Genomic DNA, 13,072 nt, shown 5'->3' on the forward strand with positions numbered 1-13,072 from the left:
GTTCTGACACATGGACACTCTTTTGGGACGTTGGCCAGTGGGAATGGTTGCTAAAGTCTTCTGTTAAGATCATTTTTGGAGTCCGAGTCGCTTTGGTTTTGTTCTCTAATAAGTTGCAACGTCGGGGTCATCCACCATATGTCCTAATTACTAGTGACACAGATGTTAAGAACAGTCACTTTTGCCCAGCTGTGGCTGCACTCTAGATACATTTCTATGAGAGAAATGCTGTATTCATTGGTGGGAAGACAAACTTTTTTATCATTTACTTAGGTAAATGGCCAAAGTAAATGATAAATATAGGTCCTTTTTATGAAACTCCAATGACACCCACTTGTTTTATTGCAGCCTTTTGTAATTGCTACAAAATATAATGACGTATCATGTCCAACAGACATGGAGGGACATTGTGTTTTTGGTTTGTTGAAAGCTTATAAGTGGTGACTCGGTGACAGGCAGATGGACCTGCTATGTTGTTGTGTTTGACACTGTCCTACACTATTTAGCATTACGCGACGAGCAAACACAGGTAACATTAATATCCATGCTGAATGGTGTTTATTAGTCCACCCATTCTCTTTGTAGGTCTTTATTGTCTTCCACTAAACGCTGACAGAAAGCTGCTCAGCGTTTTAACGTTTGGCCAACGTTTGGAAGTGTAGACCTTGCAGAATAAGTTCCCAGCCACGGAGCCAAACATCATATGTAAAGTTAGCATTTGATTATTGCATAAATGAAAAACTAGTAGTATGAATGATCCCACTATGCTGTGTTAGTGAACCAGCAGGCTCATTACCGGAGCCCTGGAATAACAAGTCATTCTTAATGTCATGAATCACATCTGTGCTAGTGCAACAAAATCTCTGTTGTGAAGAAAACATTATAACCTAATAACATATAAGTATTTAGCATTACACTTTTCAGTAGAAATAGAGGAGCATGGAATATAGGTTTACTCTTCTTTTTGCTCTTCTTTAGACAAGATTATGTGAGCTTTGTAGACCGTTGACAGTCTTCACTATAGGACGGAAAAGAAAGGCTGTGAAACTGTACTCTGACGGAAGGCTTCTCTCCACTCATTTCCCAAGCGAGCTGTGCCAGGAAACCAGCGGGTGCAATACCAGAGCCCAGTGAAATGAAAACCTTAATGGAACGCTGCTGTTGTTAATGTCATTAATTACACCTGTGTTATTCCTGCAATATGTCAACGTATCTGCTGTGAAAAGAGACCCATTACCACCCCGTAAAATAGCTAATGGGTCTCACATTTGAAATTATAATTCTTGGTAGACACAAAGCAGGATGGTGGTTAAATAGTTCCTGCTCTTTTGATCACTCCTCTGGATTCCACCAAGTGTATGTAAGCTTGGTAGATATTCCTTCTTTTTTCACTTGCTCTAGTTGCTTTTTGCTAGAACAACATTAAATAGAATAAATGCATTTACTCACCTTTTAACACTGGTTTGGTTTCTATTAAGTTAGGGTATAACTTGTATTTTCATTAGCTGATAAATTATCCACTGTATAAATGATCCACCTAGCTGGCTAAAGCTGGTTTACAATTTTTTGGTGTTGCAATTGGATTCATATGAAAATACAATTTAGGGGAGCTTTAACAGACCAACACATTGAGTGTGCATGTTTTATGGCACCAAGTTTACAAGAAGAATGTGGAGACTAACATATAAAAGCTGTAGAAAACAGAGAAAAAAACACCTTGGAAAAACAAATGTGTGGAATTTAGTGTGGAATGTAATGTCAATATACACAAGATATTCTCCCAGTTATTGGAATCTAAGTATGTGTGTAATGCTCACTTTGTTACAGATTTATTCATTTTTGCCTTAAATGTATTATTATCATCTGCATGGCATTGAAAATATTGATGTGACAGTATTGAGTGTAGACAGCATTCCTCTACCGTTCCTCCTTTAGTCCCTCTGTCCCTAAGTCAGGGGTGGGATAGGATCGGGATACGTCTAATTCATTTGATGAGACATGGAGCATAAACACTTTGCCCTGCAATTAGAAAACGTACACGGTTGCGAGCGGAAGCAGCAGCCGGTCTAAAGCTGTCAGATGTCCACAACAGGAAGTGGCACCGTCAGGGGCTGAATCAACGCAACGAGCCACCGTCCTCACTCCTCCCTCTAACCCTCCATCACAAACGGACTTATGCATTCTGCAAATCTTCTGTCTTGTTTTTTCCAACACCTCAATACACACCACCCTTTAATTAGTGTCCAATGGAATATATTGTACAAGCTTGTGCTTTAAATAGGGGTAAAGGGAGGGATATTGACTGACGGGCTACATAAAGATCACATAATATAGGACCACGGAGAACAATTGTAATCTGTAATTCAACCTCCATTTGAAGCACCTGGTTTTATAGTGCCATAGCCAAACATGAATACTTTCAAACTTTGTGTCTTTTTTATTTCCTTTTTAGATGATACTCTATATCAGTGGTCCCCAACCTGTTTTACCTCACGGACCGTTTCCATGTCAGACAATTCCGGCGGAATAACGGGAGTGGTAGTAGTCGTTGCGGGCGGAACGACCGACGGGGGGGGATGTAGTAGTCGCACGCTCTGTGTTCGCTGGTGGCCGAAACTGTAAGAGGACAATTGTAAACGTGAAGAAAAACGCCTGGTGACGCGTGGGGAATCTGTCAGAGGGACGAGCGCACATAATTAGTAGAAAAGCCGGTCAATTTTCAAAATAAAACATTTTTCAGAAAAAAAAAAATATATATATATTCTTTCTGTGGTGCGGCCCGGTGGTTGGGGACCACTGCTCTATATCACTACTCCCTGCTTTTAGCTGCCATTTTAAGTGCTACTAAGCCTATAAGGACAATTGTTGTAATGGTGTCTTTTTTGACTCTGCAGAAGATTCAGTTATCTTTGGCTTTACAAACTCCACATGTTGAACAAGAGGTCTAACTGGCTGTGAATTGAAAGAAGTGGGCTGCAATGGATAGATTTACTGGGTTGCAGTACGAAAATGTAGTATGGTTTTAGAGCGTGACTCACGAGGGCATTCGTACCCTTATTGGAGCTACTGAACCCTGCAAGCTTCATCAGGGCATTCACCGAACCCTTCGTTATTCACAAAATCAAATACGATTTTGTAGAACATAGGTATATATTTTATTAGTGCACGAAATGAAATGCATCAGTTGCACACAAAGTCACAAATCATGAATTTCACACAAAAACATAACTCAGTGAAAATTTACTGCAAGACAATATTACTTTTGCTGTTGCCTTTCAGCTTTATCGTGGCATGGGCCACTCTCATATCATTTTCGCAGCAAAGTCTGTTCCTTTTCTTAGTTCTTATGTCTAGCATCCTCAAAAAGGATTGCTCGCAAAGATATGTTGTAACCAACGGTGTGAGAATCTCAAGGGCTTTCTTAGCAATAAGAGGATATGGTACTATTTGGTGACACCAAAACATTGAGAACTTTGCTCTGCTCGAGTTCATTGGTTTCGTCAAGGTACTCACTGTTGACGTCGGCTTTCACTAAACGTGAACAACTGCCTCACCCGTGCCGGATATGACTCTCTGGTGGGAGAGCATGACGTCAGGAATAATACGAGTGGGTGGAATTTATTTTTACTAAGCAATTAAATATTTCTAATCTAACACAGCAAAAAAAAAAGATTTGTTGCCAAATTGTTGGCAGACATACTTGGTGTGCTCCAGACGATGTCCCCATCAGTGTTTTAAGGTGTTGTTTTGTGAAGTCCCCCTGTTATTTACACTAAGCAACATTTTGCTTTCCACTCAACTTTAAAAACGCTACAATTTCTATAGAAAAACACCCAACAAAATGCTAATTCATTTGGAAAGAAAGATCAAAATGTATCCTAGTATGAATGTAGTCTCAATTAATCACCTGCAGCCTTTCATTCAGCCTGAGCCTGAGTTCCCGCCGCTCCCCCACCACCTCAGTAGTCCCCTTTCCCTTCTGCCTTCATCTACGACAGATGAAAAGCAGAGCACAGAGGAAGTGCCACATCGTGCTGCACCGCGCCATCCGAGCTGGCAGCACAGCAAAGGGTCCAAACAACTTCTTTCCCCAAACAGTCGCCCATTCCAGCTCACACTAATTGGTTGCAAATGCCTTTTGGGACGAGCCACGGCTGGCTGTGAGCGGTTTGTATACACAAGGCTCAGGCTCTTTAATTCCCCCATGATCAATTTTTTAGGATTTCCATCCCGTTAACAGGAATTCTGTTTGTGAAGGCGTTGGACAAATGAAGCAGTTTTAAATTCTGTTATATGAACCTTTTGTTGGCGTTTGTGACTTTAATGCAAAGATCTATTGACAATTATCTGACACTTGTGAGCATTTGTGGATTGGGGTGTTCCCTTGAACCTTAATCATGCCGAGGGGTCCTTCAAGTGCAGAGACAGCGTTCCTTTCTCAGGGATCCGACAAACAGAATTAAAGTACATTGATGTGTGATGGCCTGTGCAATTGACTTCTGGTAAACATGTCTGTGGTGCTCCATGTCACAGAATGCTTTTGTCATGATGGTTTCTAACCTCAGAAGAGCATCTTTTCATGTTTGTTTCCGTCCGCTTTTGGGCTTTTCAAAGCGCACTTGCTTCTGAGCCCAAATGGCGACATTTGTAGATAGAAGGCCTCCGTTGTTTTCTGGGTGCTTACATTTTGTAAAACATAAGCTAGGTTTGTGGTCGTTGGCAGGACTATTAAGTCCTGCGACTTTGCGTGTGGTCATGTCTCTGCAATGCAAGTTGTAACAGAAGTGTTTCTGTTAAGGGAAGGGCTGGAGGCCACTACCGCGGACTTCAAATATCTTTGAGGATATCAGACAGACGTGGAACGTTGAACCTTGATAGAGCAATGGTGTGAAATGAAATGAGAGAGAGTGTGGGAGACAGGAAGAGAGTGAAGAATGGGCTGATGAACAGGGGGATGGAATGTAGGGTTTAAGGCCAAACGGAGCGCTGTGTTCAACAAGTTGTCAAGTCATACTGGCATTAGGAAGAGACAGTGTGAGAGGGACACGGTCTGTGGACACATCCAGCCGGACGGCCGGGCGGATACCTGCATGTCATTGTTACAGAGGGTGAGGGGTGGAGGGTAAGGGGGTTCGGGGGGGCTTGCCGGATCTCATGCTGTTCACACGGAGGGGGGAACTGTTTGCTGAAGTGGCTGCGCATGGCAACCACTTGTGAGCTGCTTCTGTGAAAGCCCTGCGCTGGCTCAGCGCGGAGGTGGGGAGGGTGCATCCACAGACAAATAAACACCGGCTGACACCCTCCTCTCCTCTCTCCCTGCCCCCTCCCTTAACTAGCATCCCCCATTTCTGCAATGCAATGCCGCCTGGTTGATCAATTCGCAGGCATCCAAACTAAAAAGTAAAGCACTAGAACAGAATTAGCATCATCTGATGTCCAGATATGAGGAACCTCTGCTATCTTTTGACAGGCCGCTACCTGCCTGCAAAATGAACAGCTGTACTAAGTAGCCATGTTAGTTGTTTGCATTCGATACAATCATTTTGTAGGGAGACGCTTTGGAGGTAAACCTGATGGGATCAGTGTTGCTGAATGCTACTTTCTTGCTAGACTTAGCGACTACTTAGCGAGTGCTGCAAGCTTCTTTAATTGGAAAAGAAAAGCGTACACTTGGAGTTTCTAAACGACACCAACTTTCTGCTTCAGACATGGACGAGTGTGAGAACGACTACAATGGGGGCTGCGTGCATGAGTGCATCAACATACCTGGCAACTACAGATGCACCTGCTACGACGGATTCATGCTGGCCCACGATGGACACAACTGTCAGGGTAAGGACATCCCTCTTCTTTGTGTGTGTCTCCTTTAACAGGGCTAGACTAAATGACCAAAGGGACAAAGTACAAAACATAATATTAAAAGTCTGTTATCTGCTTAGATGTGGCCTCATTCATTTTTCCTCTGGTATTCAGTATTAAAAAAAATGTGCTTCCCATTTGTTTTAAAAACACTATAGACCGGTGTGACTCCAGTAGGTTTTGGTTTATATAAAATTAGGATCAGACAGTTCAAAGCTTCATTCCTAATGCAAATTATTATTATTATTATTTTAATCATTACATATCACAGTGTCTTCCCCCACATGTTGTTTAAAAAAATATTCTTCTACCGTAAGAGAAATGAACATAAAACCCCACCTTTGAGGCTAAACCAATTGAATATATTTCTTATTGTAAATGTACCTATTAGTAAACCTAATTCACCAATTCAGGGAATATACATCTGAGGTTTTTATTATTAAAATAAAAAAAACCCTCTCCCAGCTCGCAATTTGTTTTACTGACAACAGACCTAAAATGCGTATATGTATAACTCTGCTGTGTGTCTTGTTTATCGAGTATTTGAGGGCGTGTGCATTCATCTGAATCATTACATGATTGAATATGTCCAAGCTTAAGAGAGTATGCTTGAGGGTGCGTGTGTGTTCCTGTGTGTGTGTGTGTGTGTGTGTGTGTGTGTGTGGCTTAGCTCATCCATTCACTGGAGAGTCCCTCCATCATCGTTTGGAGACTTTCCATGATCTCTGCTGTTTTGGTGCTTGTTTCTCTGGGCTGTTGGGAGGGCGTTAGGGGTTGAAGAGTTCTCCTACAGAATTCTGGCTGTGTTTACCACTGAAAGATCCATCCCCGTTTCGCCCTGCTGCTGCACTATTGACTTAGCGTCAGTCAAAGTAATGTTTTTTTTTTCTGCCCCGTGCAACATGCAGTCCTGCACAAGATGTGCTTGAACACATCTCATCCTGTAAGTCTCCCACTGCTGACTGACGAGAACATAACACAAAAAAAGAAGCGTGTGGTGTGTCTGTTTTGGCATTTGTAAGTGTGCCTCATCGCTTGAGCCCTTTGGAGAGATTGAGTGAGAGATGGAGCGCTAAAAGCAGCAGCTGGCAGCTCAGAGGAAAGCTGCCCAGTTGTGGGTTCATCTCACAAGGGATGAATTTAAGACAGCTGATATAAAGAATAATAATAAGCCAAATAAAATTGTTCCTGCACACACAAACAAGGGCCAGGCATGTTCAATGAAAGCACTATTATAAATCCATCCCCTGTCTGAGTTTCCAACCTGCCCCCGTGGTTTCTATTGGAATAGTCCAGGGTTTCAAACATTGCTGTACAGATGTTATAAGAGATAAACGATGAAAACAAAACAATGCCAAATTGAATTGTGAAACAAAAAGAGGTATTAGTCACTGAGCATGTAAACAATCCATTACATAACATGACTCTCTACTGAAGAAACAGTTGTTATTTATTCATGCACCATTTAACCTTTTAAATGCATCAACAAATTGGTTAAAACTAGATCAAGAATTAAAATCCCAGTATAAAGTCTTTCAAATAAATGCAGCCCGATCCAGCTCTACGAGTCATTATCGCTCAACCCGCAGTAACATATTAAATAAAACGTGAAAGCAAAGGGTAAAATGACATTATGCGGTTTAATCCTACTGATTAACAGCGAATTTCTGTTTAAACGTACAGCAATGACTTTCCTTGTTTTGGTTCTTCGTAAGAGGAAGTAGAGTGGCATGGAAATTACACCAGAACAGACAATACAACTGTGCATCTTTCGACCTATTAAACTATTTTTTGAAATCACATTTAATCAAGCGGGCTAAAATGCCACATGGGGCCAGAAAACCTAGCAAGTCAGCTAGGATGGAAGTATAGCCAAGAAGTGAGCACACTTGTTTCCTTGTTGTCTCTGCTGAGAGCTGCACATGTGCGGTACCATTCGCATAATAGCACAATATGAATAAGCGAGCTATATCATATACGTACCATATGTTTTTGTAGTTGTTTAACGATATTAGCGCTGTGTGCTAAGAAGAAACTTTTCTAGTGTAAATATGGTCACTGCAAAACTGTTAACATTAAATGTTATGGAGTCAGCACCTAGAGGCCATTAGTGGAACAGTAGTCATAGATATTCCTCCAGAGCTTTAGCGGTTGCTTATTTCCCGTTAGCTCATCTGGTAACTTTGACTGTCTACGTTAGCTTGCTGGCTAGCGGCCGGGTTGCTCTTTGTGTTTTGGTTAGCTAGAGAAGCAGGGGTGTGAGGTTAGCGGGATTCCGCAACACGTGTTCATGGTTCCAATTCAAACGATTCCAATCTGCCATTTACTGCCTGTCGAGAGGAAGCCAGCCCACGTCTGACTTCAACCCGGAGACGTGCTTTATTGGATACTCGCTGGATGCGGCCCTAATGAACCGCGGCTGATTGGAAGCAGGTTACTGAGTTCAAACGAGGCGATAAAGCGTGAAATCAGACACAAGGTTGTGTGATCCCAATTTTTGTTTTTCTCATTTCCTTTCCTCTTGTATTCTTCTCTCAGAGGGGATAAGGTTACGCTCTATTTGCCATGTTTATTTTATAACATCTGTGTTAAAACAGAGGGCCAAATTCCTCCTTTCCCTTCTCCTTCTTTATATTTTTCTGTCACTCTCCCTTTTTCTCCCTGACTGTCGCTTTTGGTTTCTCTTACTTTGTCATGCTCATAATTTCATCAATAAACTTCTTTTTGTCTCTTTTTTTGTCTTTCTCTTCTTCCTTGGTTCTGTTAGATGGATTCTGTCTGTCTGCTGACCTTCTACTAAGCTTTCATCCAATTACCCTAATAGCTGTCTAGTGTTCGTTCCTCTCCTCTCTTCTCTCCCAGCACATTTTAAATCTATTTGTGTGATGGATCACTGAGTGTTTTCACTACACTTGAACCATCATCAAGTAGCAGCTACAGGCTGGCCGAACACTGGGTTTATGTTAGAAATACAAAATTCAATGTTTCCATTCACATACTTATATAAATTTGAATGTATTGCATGAGAAACGCTACTTTGATATGGCAAAATATGAAAAGAAAATCATTCTGCTTTTTACTTTCGATCAGTTCATAGTGAACGCGGCAAATTAACTTTGGAAACATTAACTGACACATACGTAACATTAAACTAACATGAGTGATCAGCTGTTTCTAAGATCTAAGAAGACGTCGTCTTTGGTTGCGGGCCTTGGGGACTTTGGGGACGAAACATGGCCAATACTAGCTGACATGAAAGGACAAAAAAAACTTCCCCATCTTTTCATTTCTCTCTTATTCAGCGAAAACCTCTGATCAAAATGATACGCTGAGGGTCAGTTTGTTTGCTCCAAACCAGTGAAGGGAAATCCAAAAAAAGCATTTACCTTTATTCATTGTGGGTGAGTGGGGAGCACGGTCGTCCTCCAATCAGAGGGTTGTGGGTTCGATCCCAGGCCCGGCTAACCCGCATGTCGTTGTGTCCTTGGGCAAGACACTTAACCCAACATTGCTCCTGTAGCTGCGACTACAGTGTATGAATGGTAGTTACTGATGGCAGGTGTCACTGTGTATGGTTCTCCTGTCATCAGTGTGTGAATGGGTGAATGATGTCATGTAGTGTTAAAGCGCTTTGAGTGGTCGAAAGACTAGAAAAGCGCTATACAAGTACAGTCCATCATTTAAAAAGTTTGCTCAAAATTGGCTCAAGCATTGAATGGAAAGACAACTATTGGAAAACAGTTAAAATCTACCCTAAGCCTTTTCTGTCAAGCCCTCTTTGATGATAAAGCGACATTGCAGCTCCACCCCTCCCTCGCCCCACCGCCCGCCAGGATCCTGCCCGCCAGCATCGTGCCCTTCCTCCTGCAGCACCATGCCGTTTGTCCGCCGGCATCTCGGTGATGAATGTTGCATCGATGCAAGGCCCAGAGGAGAATTCTTGGTGGATAGTTTCTGGTTGATTCAATGTGGACAGAGTGTCTGGGCTGTGTCTGAATACTGTAACAGGAACGTCTTTTCCCCTAAATCTACTCTTGCTTTGGCATTGCCAACACTTTCAAAAGTAATGCAAGATACTGATGCACCAAGGCACCATTGAGTTTCTGTATGACACACCCCGGGCTTTCAACTCCTCAAAGCAAACGGCGTGAAGTATAAGTATGAGATGCATAGTTAAAACGGATGTCATAGAAAGTGCAGCATAATCCGTTTATGGTGCGGGGGGAGGGGGGACAAACAAACTGGACTGCACATTCACTCAGGAAGCAGCTGAATCGATACGCCCTGAAAATGAAATGTCAAAACTGTGTAAACTAGAGACTCGGGGCCAATGACTGAGTGGATTTTTTTTAGTCGTCATTCCAAATCAACTGTTCTTTAAGGTGAACTTGCACCTGCAGTTTGCAGTTTTACAAGCTTGGTTGTTTTTGGACCAGGGGAATGCTTACTTCTTGTACACTCTGCTGTGTGTTCATCTCAGATGAAACAACCTAAAATGCGCGGTTGATATTTAAGAAAACAGACTGCACCAGTCTTGTTTTAATCAAAGCCTGCCTTATGTGGCTCACTCTTTTTTGTGAGCTCTTTTTTTCTTTTTTTTATCAGTATGTCCGTGTTAGTGCTATAGCTAATGTTGAAACAAAATACTTGAATTTGACATTTCAAAGCTCATAACATACTAAATATTAGAACTTCTGGGAGAGGACGTAGCTATCCAGGTGATTAAGTTGTATTTCAGGTGTGAGGTTTGTATGATCGATATTTAGCGCACTTTGAGGAGACATAAACAACGGAGCAGAATGTAATGCGTTCCTGGGTATCCACTCACGGACATCGTCACCAGCATCCGATGCTTTATTATCACTGTCATCACTGACTGCAGAGTGCCTGTGATGCATGGTAACCCTACACACAAGCCTCTGAGAGACTGACACGTTGGCCTATTGTCAAACCGCAGTTCAAGCACGGCTCCAACCGTCACGCCGCCCGTCAACAAGGACCTCAGTGTGTGAAATGACTGTAAGGCTCTCAAGTGTCTCATTGAGCAGGAGAATGACCAAATGAATGATGGCAAACGATCACACACGTTCCTCCTCCTAATTTATACTGGCAGTCTTTTTAACACCCAGAGACTTGTCTCTCGCACTCGGAGCTGTCATAACAACGCACGTAAATCAGTCGTGATGAGTTCAAAGATGCAGCAAAATGAAAAATCATGTGTCTTCCACGGTCGGTAGAAACTCTTCTGCTTTCAGCCTCATTAATCATAATGTCAGGTCCATCAACAGAAGACCTTTGTTGCAGTGAGCTTTTGGGTTCAAATTGAACACCGAAGGTGAGTGATGTTGTGTAGTGTGTAACCATTCAGATCTTAAATCCAAAGTGTAACAGCTCCGTCTGAAAACAACATGTTGTATCCGACTTGTTTGTTTCTTTGTCAGAGTTCACACTCAATTTATTTCTTTACTTTTCTCGCACGCTCTGGGCTTCCTTGTGAAAAGCAACAAAGACTCTGTGGCTTTCAATAGACCCAAAGCAAGATATTGAGAAACCTCAGAACCTTGTGGTGTCCTGAAACAGACTCCGATGACAAAATTGGGTTGGAAAAAAAAAAGATGAAATGAATTAATTTGCGTGAGCTGGCAGGAAGTCACTCTATCGTGTCCCACATGCACTGTCAACAAGTTTGGCACTAATTGATTTAAGATTGCGTAATTGTGCTCTGATCAAAGAGCGGCTCTGTTTCAGGTCCTTTCTTCCTTTTTATTCTGACTTTATTTATTTGGTTTTGACATGGACACAGCTGGGCCCAATGTGTCGATCTTTTGGTGCCCTCTGTGCACCCCCGGTGCGCCTTGCGATAGTTTATTTTCCTTCTAATGCGTCCTTTTGCGTCCACGGCGAGATCTGAGAGGTGGTCGTGGCGCGTCGTGGAGAGATCCAGCACGTAACGGACGGGAGGTGGAAACAATGAGCCGGATAAACTGAGGCAAAGTTTGAAAAGCTATCCAATGCAGATTGATGAAAGACTTTCAGCTTTTACAAAGACGTGTTTATGAACACTGAAGAACCTTCTCTTGCTGTGAGGCCTCCTGTTCATACTAACCCACTGTAAGTTATAGTCGGCAACATGTAATTACACAATAAATAAAAATATTTATAAATGTGCAAAGCCGTGAAGTGTGTCTGCGGGGGCAATGGCACTTTGGATCCCTACTTCTGTTGCCCATCGTGGAATACGCGCTTGCCTGAAATAAAATGTCTCTCACTAAAGTGGAATAGCACTGTGTTGGCTGCAGCGTAACTAAATAATCGGCTCTCATCCGAGCCCTAGAACAGCAGTCTATCTTCTATTTGTATCCTTCTGTCCTGTGTTTCAACAAAACAACTGCATAAGTGCACTAATTTTGGTACCATATGGAATGAATATCACAGACTTCTACTTTTTGTACTTTTTCCTTGACATCACACTAGAAATCAATTGCCTGGAAGACATTTTGAAATGACTTTCTTCTTCTCTTAGTATCTTTACTCAGTCGTTTGTTTTCTCACCCTCACTTATTGCTCTCGCTTCCCTTAAGCCTGTTCGTCTCCTTCCCCTGATGTGTCAAGCACATCCTCGTTGTGTCTAAACAAGATTGTACGCAAGTTTACACGAGCACAATCAAACAAAATAGAGGGGCTCCAGTTGAAACTTGCAAAATGGCCCCTTGTGTTTATGCAGTGATATTGGCAGAGATCAGTTGGACTTGGAGATGGCTGTATTTCTTCTCTCTCTCTCTCTCTCTCTTTATCAAGCCTGGAAATGAAATGCATTAGTGATATTTATGACATGAGATTCGCTTAAAACGCCGTTTGGAAGTGAAATGAAAACAAAGCCTGCAGTTCAGCGAGGACACTAATACGCCGGTATGTTTACACAGGAACTGGACATTTCTGGCCGAATAAGTGTGTGACAGACTGAAGACAACCTTAAGTTTGACTTTAGTCTCGTTATGCACCATCCTTGCTACATTCAGTGAAAAGCCAAAGTGATGCACCTCTGCATTAGTGTATTGAGTAATTGAATTGTTGTTTCTTCTAATTTGCAAGTCTTTTGATAAGATTGGAATCTTCAAATATGGGATAACAAGGTGTGGGAATTGAAGGGTGGTAAAAGGGGATAAATGGTGTGATGTCACGAGAGGCGCCGCCGCTCTCTCCGGGGTAGTTC

At 42.3% G+C, this 13,072-nt stretch overlaps 1 protein-coding gene across 3 annotated transcripts in view; it reads left to right on the forward strand.

Moving 5' to 3' along the window:
* scube1 (signal peptide, CUB domain, EGF-like 1) overlaps window positions 1-13,072 on the forward strand; it is an 87,568-nt gene that overhangs the window by 8,033 nt on the left and 66,463 nt on the right. For all 3 annotated transcript variants that reach the window (XM_040173981.2, XM_078101119.1, XM_078101120.1), the window contains one exon: window positions 5,707-5,832. In XM_040173981.2, coding sequence (XP_040029915.1) covers window positions 5,707-5,832 — 126 coding nt within the window. The remainder of the gene's footprint in view (window positions 1-5,706; window positions 5,833-13,072) is intronic.

This window comes from Gasterosteus aculeatus, chromosome 4, assembly GCF_964276395.1.
Source record: "Gasterosteus aculeatus chromosome 4, fGasAcu3.hap1.1, whole genome shotgun sequence".
Lineage (NCBI taxonomy): Eukaryota > Metazoa > Chordata > Actinopteri > Perciformes > Gasterosteidae > Gasterosteus > Gasterosteus aculeatus.